The sequence below is a fragment of the Macrobrachium nipponense genome, chromosome 2 (assembly GCF_015104395.2).
Source record: "Macrobrachium nipponense isolate FS-2020 chromosome 2, ASM1510439v2, whole genome shotgun sequence".
In the NCBI taxonomy this organism is placed as follows: domain Eukaryota; kingdom Metazoa; phylum Arthropoda; class Malacostraca; order Decapoda; family Palaemonidae; genus Macrobrachium; species Macrobrachium nipponense.
Window position 1 is genome coordinate 90,596,271 of NC_087201.1, and position 18,790 is coordinate 90,615,060.

At 40.0% G+C, this 18,790-nt stretch overlaps 1 protein-coding gene across 2 annotated transcripts in view; it reads right to left on the reverse strand.

The window, feature by feature from the left end:
• Positions 1–18,790, reverse strand: part of LOC135220773 (protein arginine N-methyltransferase 9-like) — a 140,387-nt gene that overhangs the window by 87,737 nt on the left and 33,860 nt on the right. Inside the window, exon 1 of one of the 2 annotated variants that reach the window (XM_064258241.1) lies at positions 17,963–18,188. The exons of the other annotated variant lie outside the window; for it this stretch is intronic. Coding sequence (XP_064114311.1) covers positions 17,963–18,020 — 58 coding nt within the window. The 5' untranslated portion in view covers positions 18,021–18,188. Of the gene's footprint in view, positions 1–17,962; positions 18,189–18,790 lie in introns of those variants that run through there. 2 annotated transcript variants of the gene reach the window in all.

Sequence of the window (18,790 nt, forward strand, 5' to 3'; positions counted from 1 at the left end):
AAGCACTTATCATAAGTGATCCTGACGTCTGTCTCTCAAGTAGTGGCTCGCGAAGACCGAGTTACATCTCCAATAAGTCGCCTTCATAAGGTTTTGTACTGACATATTCTTGCTGAAGGCTAATGAAGTGGCAATGGCCCTCACTTCATGGGCCTTAACCTTAAGGAGCTTGAACTGGTCCTCGTCACATGCTACGTGGGCTTCCTTAACTAGGCTTCTCAAAAAGAATGCCAGAACACCAGAGGTTGTCCATATTGCCCTTAAGTTGCTTCTTCCTTCTTAGATAATACTTAAGGCTTCTAACAGGGCAAAGAGCCCTTTCTGCCTCTTCCCCTATGAGAGCAGACAAACCTTGCACCTCAAAACTCCTGGGCCATGGATTAGAGGGGTTTTCATTCTTAGCTAAGAATGAGGGAAGGAAGGAACAAATCACGGACTAATCTTTGAAGCTAACTCTTCCTTCTATGGCTTGAAGTTCACTCATCCTCTTGGCGGATGCCAAAGCCATGAGGAAAAGGGACTTCTTGGTTAGGTCCCTAAAGGAAGCTGACTGAGGAGGCTCAAATCTTCCAGACCTCAAAAATTGAAGAACCACGTCGAGATTCCAACTGGGTGTTCTCGAGGACCCTTTCCAGAACCCTGTACGTCCCATCAGCTTAGAAGGGGGGAAGGAAAAAACTGTCTTCCCTGCTTCTTCCTTGGAAAGAAGCCACGAGCCAAATCCCCTCAGGGCCTTCTTCATCGATAAGGTTGGTTTCATTCTGACGCACAAGGAACCCTTTATAGTCCTGGAGGTCGAAAACAGAGAATGCGGAGATGGAGGAGCGGCAGGGCTGAGGGAATCTCCAAGCTCTTGGAGAAGCAAGGCGGTCAGCTTCTTGTAAGCCGAAACCGAGGCAGTCTTGGCAGAGTCGACGTCCGAGCCTTCCTGGTCCTCTTCCACCAAAGAACAAGGAGGGTCCTTAGCAGAGGAGGCGGTCCTGTCAGAAGAAGGGCGCCTACTAGGAAAGGGGCGCCTACGAGAAGCCTGGCGCCTGTCAGGAGAGGCAAATACATCAGGAGAGCGACATGCAGTTGAAGACGAGCGCCTGCTGGATACGAGGAGTCTGGGAGAAGACACACGCTTAGAAGTCGAAGAAAACTTGCACAACGGAGAGCGCCTATCAGGAGAAGACCGCCTCCCATGAAGAAGGCGCCAACGAGGCTCTTGGATCTTGTCAAGAGGCGAGCGGCTTCCGGGAGAAGAGCGCCTACTAGGGGGAGTAGCGCCTGCGAGGCTCTTGGCGCCTGTCAAGAGGAGAGCGGCTGCCAGGCGAAGAGCGCCTACTAGGGGAGTAGCGCTTGCGAGGCTCTTGGCGCCTGTCAAGAGGAGAGCGGCTGCCAGGCGAAGAGCGCCTACTAGGAGAGTGGCGCCTGCAAGGCTCTTGGCACCTGACAAGAGGAAAGCGCCTCCCAGGAGAAGAGCGCCTGCTGGGAGAGGAGAGCCTGCGAGGAGACTGGCGCCTGTCCTGAAAAGAGCGCCTGTCCAGAGAATGGCACCGCTCGGGGATGAGCGCCTGACAGGAGAGGAGCGCCTGCAAGGCAACTGGCGCCTGTCCAGAGGAGAGCAGATGTCAACCGAAGAGCGCCTGCAAGCAGACTGGCGCCTGGACGAGGAAGGGAGCCTGCCAGGAGAGGAGCGCCTCTCGCGAGAGAGCGCCTACGGAGAGGAGAGCGTAAGTCAAGAGACGGGCGCCTGGACTTCTTGATGGGGAGAGAAACGTCCTTCCTCCAATGAGAACTACCGGCCAAGGAGTCAGCGAGGGCCAAAATCTGCGCCTGGAGCCCAGCGAGAGTACGAGAAGGAGACTTCTCAGGCTCCTCTTCCGGAGAAGTAGAGCGAGGCAAACGAGGAGAAGAGCAATCTTGAGATCTCCTGGGCCTCTTCACATCCAGAGAAGGCTCCTCTGGAAAGACTTCCGGGCTGGATGCCAGGGAGCTGCAGGGCGCCTTCCAGGCTCTCTTCAAGGGGAGCGAAGCTTCTGGGGAGCTCCATCCACGCTTCGGCGATGGCGAAGCAGACGAAGAGAAGCACTGGCGTAGAATGTCCTTCTTGATGCAGTCCGAGGCAGCCTGGGAACGCACCTCAGGATCTGCCGAAGGGACGCCTGACCGGTGGGGGTTCTCCTTAACCTTCCTGCGGCTGTCGACTTTCCTCCTCCACTGGGTCTGGGAGTCTCACCTTACCTTACAGACCTTACATGTTGTTCGGGTTGCCCCAGGTCCCTCAGTATGAGGCACCTCTAATGTCTACCAGAGAGTTGCTAGTACATCTTCCGGTATATTTGCATCTTCCAATCTTGGATGATCTGGGATGCAGTTTAGATATTTGTCGAGCTTATTCTTAAACACATCTACACTCACTCCTGTTATATTCCTCAGATGAGCTGGCAACGCATTGAATAGACGCTGCATTATCGATGCTGGTGCGTAGTGGATTAATGTCTTGTGTGCTTTCCTTATTTTTCCTGGTATAGTTTTGGGCACTATTAATCTACCTCTGCTTGCTCTTTCTGATATTTTTAGCTCCATGATGTTTTCAGCTATTCCTTCTATCTGTTTCCATGCCTGAATTATCATGTAGCGTTCTCTTCTCCTTTCTAGACTATATAATTTTAAGGATTGTGGTCTTTCCCAGTAGTCAAGGTCCTTAACTTCTTCTATTCTAGCTGTAAAGGACCTTTGTACACTCTATCTGTGCAATATCCTTTTGATAGTGTGGGTACCATATCATATTGCAATATTCAATTGGACTACGAACATATGTTTTATAAAGCATAATCATGTGTTCAGCTTTTCTTGTTTTGAAATGCCGTAACAACATTCCCATTTTTGCTTTACCTTTTGCCAATAGAATTGCTATTTGATCGTTGCATAACATGTTCCTATTCATCATCACACCAAGGTCTTTAACTGCTTCCTTATTTGTGATTGTCTCATTATTAGGTCCCCTATATGCATATAGCTTTCCTTCTCTGTCTCCATAGTTTATTGATTCAAATTTATCAGAGTTAAAAACCATCCTATTTACCTCTGCCCAATCATATACTTTGTTAAGGTCTCTTTGTAGCGCGTTCCTATCTTCATCACAAGTAATTTCTCTACTTATTGTGTCATTGGCGAAACTACTCACTACCGAGTCCATAACATTACTGTCTATGTCTGCAATCATAATAACGAACAGTAATGCAGCTAACACCGTACCTTGTGGCACACCGGAGATTACCTTAGCTTCATCCGATTTCTCATCGTTTGCAATAACTATCTGTTTTCTGTTGTGTAATATTCTTTTAACCATCTTACCTACTTTATCCACTATATATGTTTTCTAATTTTCTTAGCTAATATATTATGATCTACCTTGTCAAAAGCTTTTGCAAAGTCTAGATAAACCACATCTGTTTCATTTCCGCTTTTCATATTTTTGTATATGTTTTCACGGTGTACTAACAGTTGGGTTTGTGTACTTTTTCCGGGTACGAAACCATGTTGTCCAACATTAAAGAGATTATTTTTTATTAAATGTTTCATAATATTTTTCTTCATTACCCTTTCATACACTTTCATAATATGTGATGTTAGACTCACAGGCCTATAATTACTTGCCTCTAGTCTTGATACACTTTTGAACGTAGGGGTAATATATGCTAATTTGTGCTCATCATAAATCGTGCCTGTATCTACACTCTGTCTTAATAATATTGCAAGTGGCTTTGCGATAGAATGAACTACTTTCTTTAACAAAATAGCAGGAACTCCATCAGGCCCTGCTGCAGCTCCATTTTTAATTTCATTAATAGCCTGCACAATATCAGCTTCATTAATATTTATGTCGGGTACATATTCACTATTTTTGTCCCTTACTTCTATATTATTATCTTCATTATCTATTCTAGGGGTGAATTCTCTCTTATATCGTTCTGCCAATATGTTGCAAATTTCCTTTTTTTCATTCGTTAATCTCCCTTCAATTCTTAGAGGGCCTCTTTCTATTCTTCTTTTATTCATATTTTTTGCGTATGAGTATAATAGTTTGGAGTTTTGCTTGATATTTATTAAGGTTTTTTCTTCCAAGTCCCGTTTTTCATTTTCTTTTGATTGTATAATCTTTTGTTCTGCATTTTCTATCTCACTTTTTAGTTCTATAACTTTCCATGCATTTTTTTCTTTTGCAAGACCTTTTTTCCACTTTCTGATTTTCTGGAACAAGATCCTTCTGTCTCTTGGTATGCATGACTGATGATTACTTTTCTTCTTCGTTATATATTTATCCACTATTTTCTCTAATATTTTATATAATATAATATCTCCGTATTTACCCTTATGTCATCACTTACGAAAATGTTATCCCAATCTTTGTTTAATTCTTCATTTATTTCTGACCATTTTATATTTTTACTGTAGAAGTTGTATTTTCCATATCCTTCCCACTTTTTCATTTCTTGCTTATCTCTGTTTTCACTTGCTTTGGAATGGAGTGTTAATTCTATGACATTATGGTCTGAAATAATCGCATTATAAACTATTATTTCTTTAACATAATTCATCTCGTTCACAAATACTAGGTCTAAAGTATTTTCCTTTCTTGTTGGCAGGTGATTTATTTGTTGTTGAATGTTTGTATTCTAGTAGCATATCCTAATAGCTTTTCGGGGAATTGCCTCTTATCTTCTGCACTACTATTACTCTCTTTTTTATATGTATAAGTACAACTACAATCTCCTATTTGTTCTTTCCAGTCTACGAAAGGAAAGTTGAAGTCTCCAGATAGGAGAATGGTCCAGTCCTTGTGATTTCTACATATATCATCCAATTTTTCTATTATTAAGTCAAACTCTTTAGTATTAGGAGGTCAATATAGTACTATGTTCATTAATTTTTCAGATTCAAATTCTACCGCTATTAGTTCACATTCTGAGTTACTATATTTCTCATATATTTTTCCTTGTATTTTGTCTTTCCCATATATTGCGGTTCCCCCTTGATTCCTATTTTTACTATCTGATCTATAAGTTTGGAACCCTTTTATTTGATCATCATTCCCAGTCTCTTGGGAATACCAGGTTTCACTTATATTCATTATATCTATTTTCTTTTCAATTTGGGTTAGTTCTTCTAAGTACGTACTCTATTTTTCCTTTTGAGTTACTCGTAACTAAACCCTGCGCATTCATCACTATGATGGTTTGCGTGTTTTCTCCTTCGTTTAATATGGGTAATAGTAAGGATTTTCCCATGTCTCTTTCCTGTTCTGGTATGTGTTTAATATGGGTAATAGTAAGGATTTTCCCATGTCTCTTTCCTGTTCTAGTATGTTGTTCTTTTTTTCATTTCCAGAAATTCTGACATTAAAAAATCCAACTTTTCCATAATATTTGATCTTCCTTCATCATAATTATTCATTTTGTCTCTGAATCTGCAATTTTCTCCGTATCTGCAATATCCTCTAGCATAATAAATACAGTTATTATCTCGAGTAGCATCTTGGAGCCGAGGCTTTAAAATTTTTTGCTGACATCTCTGCATATCTCGTTGATGACTTGCTTTTTTCTATTACCTGATATTCTTTATTCCTCTCTTTATTTGTTTCTTTCTTATTTTGGATTTTATAACTTGATTGATTATTTATTTGGTTAAGATTCATGGCTACAGGGTGCATATATTTACATTTTTTGTTGAACTTACATCCTTTTCCTTCTTTTAGGTTTTTGCATATTTTTGGACACAGATCTCTGCAATCATCCTCATAGCCATCTAGGTATGCACATTTGTAAGAATTCATTATATATATAAACCAGTGACCTGGGGTCATGGCATTAGGAGGGTTCTCGTGACCAAAGCAGACCTTAGATTTACGCTATGCGTTGTCTGCAGTAGCCTGATTCTAGCTCAAAGCTTTGTCAACATTTTTATGTTATGATAACTTTGCACAACAACTTCCATGGGAAGAGGTTGACTGTTAACCTACGCCGGAAACTTGTAACTTCCGAGCCGGCGAACTACGTATGTAATATGATGAATTGCTGAGATAGCTAATGTTCCGCTATCGACGCGATGCTTTAGAATGGCAGTTCGAAGCCAAATCTCAACCTATCGGTCGTCCGACCGAGCTGCATCTCCTAGTATGGAGTTACAGAATAAAGTTGTTACTTTGTGCAACTAGCCTGTTTGAATCATCTCCTCTAGACAAGAAAGAACCTCTCTACTAAGATACCAAGGGAGATGAGAGGAACCAAACATTACTTACGGATAACAGCCGTAAGGAAAAAAACAAAAAGTTCCCTATCGCCAAGCGATAAGGACCATTAGAAAATGGTGGCAGCGGTGGGATAAACGAAGAACATAATTAACAAGACCCATATCAGCCGACCGAAGGTCTACAAGAACTAACTTCCACCTTCAACATCAAACGAACAACAGAGGAAACGGGATCTTCAATCAACGCAACAGTTTTTATGAAGACGCAACTATGTCCTTCATCGAGAGGAATACAAGCATTTAACACTGACGTTTGAGCAACAGTTATCACTTATCTTCGAGGTATCTACACCGGACGAGGGCGGCATCGAACATCAACGGAAAGAAGAAACAAAACATAGGGAACATCACCCGTTCACGAGCAAGGACGCAGAGTGGACAGCTATACGCAGTAGTGCAAGGACGGAGGCTGTGACGTCATCAATCTTGGACTCTACCGCGCATCGTGCACCGAGAGAAGGCCGTGACGTCATCACGACTTCCGACGCGAGACGTGGACAGGAACTGTGACGTCATCCCATGTCAACAATCCTTCGCAATATAATCTGGAGCTAAGTACCATTTTTATCTATTCAGGTCTTTTCCTCAGTGAAGTGTTGTTCATCAAGAGTCGATCGTACCAGTATTCTGGGGGTGAGTTGTTCGCCATATTAATCTTCCTTCATTACAGAACCTATCTTCAACTACGAGGTTCTCCGCCCGCAGATTAATTTTTTTTCTTTTCTAGTTGTCATTAACCATTTCTTGCAGGAATTCTCCGTATAATATTTTATCATATTATCTGTATTTTTGTATCTTTTGGGGGATTTTCCTATTATTATAACACACTTATACAGTACCTTGCTTATGCGTTTTACGTAGTGGTCGAGTGTACTCTTATAGATGATTTTGATAGGATTGCAAGGAATAGAAGTGATAAGAAAAAAGTGAAAGCCGAAATGGCAACCACTCCGGCTGGCAACCCCAACGTGGTGACTCTCGTTAGCGCGAGGTCAGCGATCGTCCCTTTTCAAGGTCGGGTCAATGGGTTCCTGCCTCAAAATGTTGAGGCATGGATCTCATCTGTAGACGCTCATTTAAATGCAAAAAGCATCACAGACCCAGCAGTACAATTACAGGAGGCCAAGAGCTTCGTAGACTTCGCTAAAGGCGACGCAAGTGCGTATCTAAGGGGGGTTTCTTTCCAAGAAGCGCTTACATGGGACGAGTTCAAAATTAGATTACGTGCCGTGTATGGGGGTGAAGAGGCTTTAGATGTAGTATTGGCATTGAGAAATATCCTTAACCAAGCCTCCATGACTCAGCTCAATGTTGTCGAGCGGGAGGGCGGCGCTAATTGCCGACGACCGGCTAAATGAATATCAGGATAGTTTATGTAACTCCGGGTGGGTTGCGGGTGCTAACATCAAGTGAAAAATTTTATCCGTTTGATCTACCTTACGTCTATCACTGTAATGTTGCCTGAAGCGTTAGTACGGTGTTTTGATAAAAAATTGCAGCCGACAGTACGGAATTAGATGTGTATAAACAAATCAAAAAACACATGTCTAAATGTACCGACCTAGATCCTTCGCTCATTCAAGTTTTTGCAAAAATGAGAACAAGCCACAACAAGTAAATGTGGTACATAATAATAATCAAGTTGCAGGGATGGTTTGTTATAACTGTAAACGACCAGGTCACATGATTTCAGACTGTCGGACGCGTTTTGTTCAATACACAATAGTTCAACTCATTCATATAACCGTTGCTACTCGAGGAATCAACAGCCAAACGCTACAAACACGCAACCAGTTGCTAGTGCAAATAAAAAGAAGGGTCCCTCAGTACTATAAGAAGAAACAACCAAACGGAAATTCTGCACAACAGCAGAAACAAACAATCGTGCTTCAGGTACCTCCTGTTCCTGGGCCGTCTAGCCAGAACTCGCAAGGGCACAGCGAATTTTCAGGGTGTGATAAACAAAACAAAATACCACGTAGTCGAATCCGGCCTTATCATAACGGATCCAGGACCCATATTCATCCTGTAATTGAATGTATTACCGTAAAAGGGATAAAGTTTCCCCAGACAACCTTCGCTTGTATGAGAGAGAGAGCCGTTTAGCACTATGTCTAACTCACATGAATCCGTTGATATAGGATAGAATTCAAAAGAGTCCAGCTGTACAAATTTTATTATTCATGGCTTCTGAACATGAGGTGAGTTTATCTAAGTCTTTAATGACTGTAAATGATGTTTATTATCAGAAGAAATCATACATGCCCTGTTAAATTGGATATTACTGGATTTGAGTTATTCGTCATAAAAGTAGGAAACGGTGCTATTTTGTATGATTGCCAAGCATCGGAAGAATCAAAAGGAATCGTGATCATATTCTATAATTTTCTACGCTGACTGATATTAGGCTATAATAGAATTCTTTACTTATGGGCATCCAATAAAGGAATATAACCTAGCTTCTCCCGTCCGTTTTCTAAAGTTAACGTCAGATCTTTAATAGGCATGAGGTGAGGCGATAAACACACCCTTTGTTGCTAACGTAATTGCTTCTACGTAATCTTTTGACTTTTCAATAAAAATGTGATATTTCACACGGAGCCTGTATATGATCTATTTTCGAACTATAGTAAGCTAAAGTAGCCAGCAAATGTTGAACTTCCATGACCTGATCGATATTATTTGAATGTTCATTAACGATATTCATTATTTGATTGATCGAAGATAACTGGCTGCGAAGTTCTGATAAGGCCAGTTCCGTTTTGTGTTGCAAAAACTCAATTCTTTTATTTTGTTATTTATTCTTGAGGCGATTTGAGATTCCTAAGCCTAAATTCGCAACTGATCCTAAGATGTTTAGTCCAGCTAGAATAAGCGGGTTGCGACGCTCAACAGTATTGTGCCGCACAGACCACATCAGTAGATCACGAGCGAGTTCTTCTGCCTCGGCGTTTTATTTTGTATGTCATAAGACAACATTTCTGCGACGCTTAGCGTTTGAGCTAGTGAAAATCTCTGAGCTAGCATGAAAATTACGTTCATGCATTTCCTTAAGGGAAATACCAAACCTCATCAGGTCATGTTCTTTAAGTTAAGGGACGTCATCTTCAGGTAAGAAAATGGCGCATATCTACTCGATAACAATATTACTTGACACGATGAATACATCATCGATTCTCTCGATAATCGAGCCATGTTATTAAATTCTATGTCTTTAGTCCCTAACACTCTTCCATACAACAAAGATGTCTGAATACACAATATCACTCCCAACAATAACAGATTCATTTTTGAAAACCTGCAATGAGTAAACAGATGTATAACTCGCGTAAAAGAATAGGTTTACATACAATATGATTATAGATATATATATAAATTATTATACAAGTTTCATAAATACAACCATTTTTTCCCTCACTCCATCTACCTTTCTTTAGATTCTGATATGTGCCAATGGACTATTCTCACATCAGTGGGTTTGGATACATTTGAACCCTAACTCTATTCCGCCGTTAAATTTTCTAAAATGTTAAACGGGCCTTCAAACTTAGGTGTCAGTTTATAATTTAAACCTTTACGCACGTATACTTGTATGTATACCTGATCGCCCACGGCATATGTTCTAGTTGGCTTAGCTATTTTATCATGATTTTTTTTTCATTAGGATATGTGCTTCTTCTAAATTCTTACGAATTATTATTATATCGACTTATGCTTGCATCCATAACATCCTTTAGAGGATTTGATAATAAAATTAGTTGTAGGCTTAAGATGTGAAAAGGCGTTCGGGCCGGGATACCGTACAGTGCCTCGTGCGGTGTCATTTTAATAGACACGTGATACGAGTGATTAAGTGTGCTTAGTACCGCAGGTATGGCAATGTCCCAGTTGGGGATCTGCCCCCCCTAAGGTGACCTTAAAATGTTTAAAACCTTACGATTTGCCCTTTCCACTAGCCCATTAGACTCTGGGTGATAGATCATGGTATTGACTTTCTTTATACTAAGGAATTCGCACAAGGAGTTAAGGAAATGATTATTGAACTCCCCGCCCGAGTCTGAGATAATGATGTTGTGGAATTCCATGTTTACAAATGTACGCAAACTACGTAACTAAAAACTTCCTAGCGCACTCAACCGCGGTTTTTGTTTTAAGCGCGATAAGTTCTGTATATCGAGTCAAAGCGTCTATAATTACTAGGAGTGCTTATTTCCTCTGTCTGACTCGTAAAATCCTGTTAATAAATCTAAATGTACTCTTTCAAAGGGTTGATTTGGCACGGGGTAAGCCCCTAGGCTGACAGGTGTCTTCGTGTGCCCTTTGTATTCTTGACAAGTGCGACAATTTGCTATGTGCTTTTTATATCTCTAAGCATCGTATGCCAATAAAATAAGGATTTGGGCTTTCTCTGTGACATTAGGGTATAACCCGGATGTCCGTGCAGTGGATTTTCATGCAACACTTTAAGACAGTGGGTATGAGTGAGATAGGCACCACCACCTGGTTGTTATTCAACTGCGGTGTGTTGCGGGTTTTCCTCGTCACAGATCTACACAGGAGATTTTCCTGTAGGATAGAATTCTGTTGCTTATACTTTAGGTATCTTTTTCCTTCGGATTTTCCGTTTAACGCAATGATGATTTTTTTCTATTTGCGGATCTTTTCTTTGTTCCGTCTGTAATAGTTCAGCACTCCAGCCCAGATCTTCCTGTTCGGATATAGTTTTAAACAACGGGCATGGAGGTTGAGATATCTATTAATTCAGCTAATGGCTCGGTACAAGATGAAGAGGGGTTGCGTTGAATAATGCGTCCAGCAATGATATTTGCTTTCCCAGGGTAAATAAAGCCCGATCCTCGCGGCCAAAGTCCTGAATGATCATGTGCCACCGAGTTCGCTTGGGGCTGTGACTAAAGCCTTTAAACGAAGTCGGTTAGGGGCTTATGATCAGTGAGAACCTTAACGGGATAACCGTAAATTATGAATTTAAAGTGCACGAGTGATTAACAATAGCGAGCCCTTCCTTGTCTATTACTGCATATTTACTTTCGGAGGTCTCAGTTTACGTGAATAAAAAGCTATAGGGAAAAACTGTCCTATCATATTGTTGAAGCAATACACCCACCTACTCCTAGGTCTGAGGCGTCTGTTGCTATGAAAATTCCTTATTGAAGTCAGGAAATTTCAAGATAGGAGAACTACACAGTTCATCTTTCAATTTATCGAACGCCTGTTGATGAATTTCAGACCATACGAAAATCTACGCCCTTTTTTATAAGATCGGTTAGGGGAGCGGCTATGATGGAGTAGTTCCTAATGAACCTCCTATAATATCCCCGCTACACCCTAAAAATTGCTGTATTCCCTTGACGTTAGTAGGTATCGGAAAGTTACGGATAGCCGCCACCTTATCGTGGACGACTTTAAAGACCTTCACTAGAAACCGTGAAACCTAGATAGACTAGTTCTGTTTTTAAAAAATTCACACTTACTTATCTTTACCCTTAAATTATGCTGCCTTAACCTTTGTAACACTAACTCCAATTTGCGTAAATCTCTTCTAATGTGTTGGAAAAGATTACTAAGTCATCCATGTAGGCATGTAGGATATCTCCCAACAAGTCTCCAAACACGACGTTTATCATACGAGTAAAAGTTATAGGAGCACAACGTAAACCAAAAGGCATACGCAAAAATTAACAAATGTCCCCATGGCTGTGCTGAAGGCAAGGCGTATGGTATGGGATACTTCTTGTTCCATCGGAATCTGATGAAATCCTTTTAGTAGTCTAGGCTGGTGAAATATATTTATTCTGGCCTAGTAAAGATAGGATATCATCGGTACATGGTACTGGGAATCTGTCCAGGGATTGTTTCTTCGTTTCTTTTAAAACGACGAAAATCTACGCATATCCGCCAAGTTCGAAGCTTTTTTCGGTTACTACTATTAACTGGAAAAAGGAAAATTATAAGGGCTGTTTGATTTCCCATTAATGACTCCTTCCTTTAACATTTTACCTACTTCCTCTGTTATCTCATTCTGAAATTTCATAGGAAGTCGGTACGAAGGTACATAGATTACTTTCTTCGTGTTTGTCCTTGAGCCTGATTGATGCTCTATGACATCCGTTTTTCCTAAGTTCCATCCGTAGTGGAAAAACATCATGATATTTAGTTAATAGATTCAAAAAATTTCTGCTGAATTTCTTCTTCTTGAATATCTTTATTGATTTTGTTCTTTATAGATTGCAAAAGGGTTTCATCCGCGACTGATTGAGCGTGATTTATCTCAGCTACGGTAAGAATGCGATGTTTATAAACTTCGGCATCCAAGATATGTTGATTTTGTGGATTACTAAAGTGGTATTCAAATGATTACAGACTTCGATATTACATTGCTGTTGTGAGCCGACTGTATAAAACGGCTTGTGTGACGGATAATCCGTGTGTTTTCAGAGTTTCGGAAAGGATTAATGTTTCAGATCCTGGCAAGGTTCTTTTTACACGCACTAATAGTATTTGAAGTTACGTTAGGTTCGAGGGTTTGCGTGCAAGCTGATATTACGGGTGAGCGAGAGTTCTGTTGGGTTGCCTGTATTATTTCTTGGTTCATGAGACAGGTGATTGGTTCCGTAATGTAAGTGACAACTCTGTCTGTCTCTTTATTATCTAAAACAGATTTTTAGGGTATTAGAAGACCTATAGAATTTCCCTTTGATATACACGCCGTGTGCAGGTGCTAAGATAATATTTTGAGTGCCCATAGACGGGTATCCGATAATTACTGCGGGATACATATTAATGTTTTGTACAACGACAAAGGTATCGGCTAACGTGCGCTTACCGACCTTGTACTGTACTGAGTTACGCCCACAACATTTAATTCATTATTCCCAATGCCTGAGAGCCTTATTGCCGGACTTTTCTATAGGGAAATTTGAAAAGAGTAAATGATGAGTCCTTAAATCCATTATATTACGTGGACTACCAGAATCAAAGAACAAAGTGAATGACTATGGTCCAAATTTACTGATGTAAGGTTGGTCGCAACTCGTTTTGACTAATAATTGCATGAATTTGTCACTACCTCTCCCATACAACGCGCGAGTAGCTCATCGTCTGACGCAACTGGCTGAGACGACCCACGCGTCATCGACTTATGCAGGTGGAGAAAATCTTCGCTACTACATTCTGCTAGCCGTGTTCAGCGTGACGGCCATATTGGTTATCGCCGTCAACATCTTTGCTTGGCGTAGGCTGAGGCGTAAACAGAAGGATCTCCAAGGGAACGTACTGGCCCGTCTGGATGACGTACCCGTTAAACTCAAGTCTTTTGCGTTTAGGGCCGCCTGAACCTGGCCACTTCAGTTCGTGCCTAGGGAATTGTCTGGAATTGTGTTGTGTGTGAAAAGCGGTCCGTATGCTGGCAACAATGTAGGACAAGAAAGACTCACGCCTTTGCATTGAACAGTTAAAATATCTCCAGGGCACCTAATAAATCATTATAGCCCAATATTATACATTAATATATTCCTAAAGGTATTTTTTCGGGCACCTAATAAAATATCAGCCCTATATATTGAATTTCTGCAGAATTACATTGTTATACTATTATACAATTATATTTATCTATTATAAAGAGTGACAAGTACTCTTTAACTATTATCCATGATCATGCTATAATCATTATTTAGTAACCATTATTCTTAATCAGGTTACCTGTTATCATATTAATCATGTATACATGTTTTGATTTTTACCATTTTATTATTTTTGGGTACATAATCATTATTATTACCAAACATGGATCTATATTTTCCATGCATTTATCTTTGTTTATGAATATGTCAACAAGGGTATGTTTAACAGAACTCTTTTTATGCATTTAATCACTTAGTATGTTACGAGCACTGCTCCTATGAACAATGTTTAAAGTAATTTTTTTTTTCTTTTTTTATTCAAGGCTTGAATAGGTAGCAGACCGAGCCTAATGTAAGAATTACATATATAAACCAGTGACCTGGGGTCATGCATTAGGAGGGTTCTACGTGACCAAAGCAGACCTTAGATTACGCTATGCGTTGTCTGCAGTAGCCTGATCTAGCTCAAAGCTTTGTCAACATTTTATGTTATGATAACTTTGCACAACAACTTCCATGGAAGAGGTTGACTCGTTAACCTACGCCGGAAACTTGTAACTTTCCGAGCCGGCGAACTACGTATGTGTTTTATATGGGAATTGCTGAGATAGCTAATGTTCCGCTATCGACGCGATGCTTTAGAATGGCAGTTCGAAGCCAAATCTCAACCATATCGGTCGTCCGACCGAGCTGCATCTCCTAGTATGGAGTTACAGAATAAAGTTGTTACTTTGTGCAACTAGCCTGTTTGAATCATCTCCTCTAGACAAGAAAGAACCTCTCTACTAAGATATCCAAGGGAGATGAGAGGAACCAAACATTACTTACGGATAACAGCCGTAAGGAAAAAACAAAAAGTCTATCGCCAAGCGATAAGACATTAGACATTTACCATATATTTCATAGTTTTGACATACCTTAGGATGTTTGTAGTAACATCTTTCTCCAAATCTGCAATTCCCTCTTTTCAAAAGGTTGCAGACTTTGTCTTTTTTGTCTATTTTTTCCTCTTTCCTGTCATTGTATAGATCTGGGTAGAGCCTCTTCGGGATTTTCTTTTGTGTTGTCATATCGTAATTTATTTCTTTGTAAGTATGCTGCTTTATTGCCTCATATGTAGTATCAATGAGTATCTCTGCATCCATACTTTTATCTTGTTCTTTGTTTTCATTATTTTTTTCTGTCATTTCAGTTTTGTTTACTTCTCTTCCGTTTTCCTCTTCTTCTTCTTCCTCTTTCTCTTCTTCTTCATCCTCAACTATTTGTACATTCAGTCTTGATTTAATAACATTTTCTATCCATGATAGACATGTTGAGCAAAATATTCTGGTATCTTTTCTCATATCTTGCATTACCTCAGCACATTGTGGATGGGTCGGAATGTTGCATGCAGCACATTTTCTGATTAGGTTTTGTGGATTAACTATGCTATACCACACCTTACACAGTTTGCATGCTTTTGCCATTCTTTTTCCTAATGCATCAATTAGGATATTCACAATGTTCACCTTATTCATTTTCTTTGTTGGAATATGTTGGTTTATGAATATTTTCTTTATGAGTCTCTCTTGACCACTTGGATTTTATTTGGAACTTCTTCAATTATTTTCAAGATGTTTTCTGTTGATTTGTTCCAGTTTGAAGGATTATACCCTTCTAATATATCTATGAATGCTTTTGTATCTTTTTGGTTAGGACTGTTGCTGATCTCATAGATGAGAAATGGTAGTTCCCTTCCTGCTACCTCATCGTATTGCGAATCTGCCAAACAAGTTAAATTTCGCCATTTTTTTCCACAGTTGGAACTTACTGCCATCTTGTTCTGATTTACAGTATTTCACTTGATAAACTAACTTAGTAGACGCTTTATTCTACTATTTTCACACTAATCTTATCACCGATAGTTCATGAACACTTCTAGATATTTCTCAAATTCTAGACGTAAGTTAAACTTATGATATCTGTTGATTAATCTGACTGCGCGCGGGAACGTCTCACCAAGCAAGATGGCTACTACGAGAGAGAAGAGGTCTAGGCCTGGAAGCGCTACGGGGGTCACTGCACAAATCACTTCCACTTTCACTCTTACCTTTCTCCAAGGAGCGGATCTTGAGCTCCATGCTGAGGATCGTGGCTTTCATCGCAGCCACCTCCGAAGACGTATCCTTGGGTTCGACGCAGGGAGCAGGGGCTGAAACAGGGAAAGAAGGATCTGCTTCTACTAGAGGGTTAGGATCTAACTCTAGTTCGCTAACGCGAGACCTACTCGAGCTTCTGGAGGAAGCCTTACGCACCCTGTCTCTCTCCAACTTCCTCAAGTAGGAAGAAAGAGATTTCCATTCATCTTCATTTAAACCCTCACATTCCTTACATGGGTTATCAAAAGCATCATTCCCCCACCTACACCTCATACATACAGTGTGAGGGTCTACTGAAGCTTTCGGTAGCCTCACCTTACATACATCCACAGATCACACTCTAAACATAGCAGAAGTTTTCTTAACAGAATCCAAGTCAGACATTTTCAAAGAGAAATCCAAAGGAAAATCTATACAGTCCAAGAAAAGCATATGCCAAGCCAAAAAGATCCAGTACATCACCAATAATCCATCCAAAAAAGATCCTAGGCAAGCGAGAGCGAAATCAACTATCAGGAGGAACCCACAACAGGTGTTGCCGGTTCCAGCGACAGAGAAAATCTGATTAGAAAACGGGATTGGTTCATACACCTGCCTCCCAGCGGCGGGAAGGGTAGACCACCTGACCTACCTGTAGTGTGTGCCGCGAGATTTGAAATTCTGTCGGGAACATCGGAGACTATAGCTAAGTATGTATCTGACAGGAAAGTTCATGTACAAAATTGCCTAATTCTTTCCAAGCCCTACAAAAACACCCCAGTAAATTATTTCCAGGCTTACAACACATGTTCTAGGGTTACAACGCCGATCCGACGGAAGAAATATGACTCCAAAAAGGCAAAATACTGTACATACTTGAGTAATATTCAACTGCATGTAATGTTCAACCCAATTTTTACTGCATATATTAGGACTTTAGCACATGTCCCTTAGCAATAAGTCTAGCCTACGTTAGCAGTTGCTACTGTAGCCTAGTCTATGATTCTGACATTTAAACCTAAGAAGCTAAAAGCTTAGAATATGCCAATAAAATGTTTAAATAATCAGTATGTACTCATTTCAAATAATTATTAATTAATCATTACCTATAATACACAAACAAACAAAAAAAAGCTTCCAACCTCTTGTTTATGTTCACCACTACGAGTAGCAAACGATCGCCAAGCAACCACTTTTACCTAAAACCAAGGGACTAAAGTAATCAATAAATTTTTCATTATTTCTCTTCAACTACTGAAACTACCAAACAGATAATAACCATTCATTTCTATTCTTTATTCTAGCTTTACCTAATGGAGATACCGAGTTACTGACAGCTATAATGAAACATATAATATTAAAACAGAAGAAGAATACTAGAAAATATTTGTTGGCTTCGATGATAGCAGTCTGATTTATTTTATATTTTATGATATCTAATTCACAATTTTTTATATTAAATGTATTGCATGTACTCATTTCAAATAATTATTAAGAAACCATTAACTATAATAAACAAACAAACAAAACAAAAAAGCTTCCCCTTTTGTTTACGTTCACCACTACGAGTAGCGAACGATCGCCAAGCAACCACTTTTACCTAGCACACAGTACAGTAATCATAAGTTTTCATTATCTCTCTTCAACTACTGAAACTACCAAACAGTATAATAACCATTCATTTCTATTCTTTATTCTATCTTTACCCAATGGAGACACCGAGTTACCGACAGCTATAATGAAACATATACATAATGACATTAAAACAGAAGAATTCTAGAAAACATTTGCTGGCTTCGATGAGAGCAGTCTTTGATTAATTTCATATTTTATGATATTTAATTCACAAATGTTTTTTTGTTAAATGTATTGCATGAATAAGTTTTTCAATTTACAGCATCCTTTTACCATGATGGGGTAGATGCTGACCAATAGGAGAGCAGGATCTTACAGCGGTGACTAGCATCAGGAACCAATGGGAGAGCGGGAGGATGGTGGCGAGACTACTTAGTTGGCGGCGCGCGAGTTTTAAAATTGTTATCGGTGCTCCGGGCGAATCTCGGGACTTTACTTTAACACCCTTTCATAACTTAAGTTATTTTCGTATGCAGAGGCAAAAAAATCTTCGTATTTGTTTTGTAACTTGAATTTTTCGTAAGTTGAGACTTTCATATGTCGGGGTTCCACTGTATTACACAAGCAAATGGGGAAGGAGGATGCAGAGAACCATGTAGTAGGTGACCAGGTCTGAAGCAGGATTGAGAGTGCCTGCAGCAAAGAAGAAATGCCAAAAAAGGTAGACAGACTACTGGTATAAATAAAAATATCCCATTAGAAGAGACAGCACAGACCTGTGGACGTTATGTAAAACCTATATTCTACGCAATGGAAACCGGGGTACTAAATAAAAAAATTGGAAATTTGGAAACGGAATGGCCACAGACATTAAGATTCATGGCCAGTATGTGATAGAGATATTAAAATCACAGTTTTTATAAGTAAATTGTATTTTTCCCAACTATACAAACCTGAGGTCCTTTACAATAGAAATTGCTTATGGAGAAACTGGAACAAAGCCATTCAAACTCTTGAACAAGGTGGCTAAGCAGGTGGTTAAGCAGTAACTACCATCTGGTAAGCGGGGAGACTAACCCGCCCTGATGTAAACATTCCACTTTGCCTTTTGGACCAGGTTTCAGATTGAGGGGTGGCATGAGGTGAGGTTTCAGATTGAGG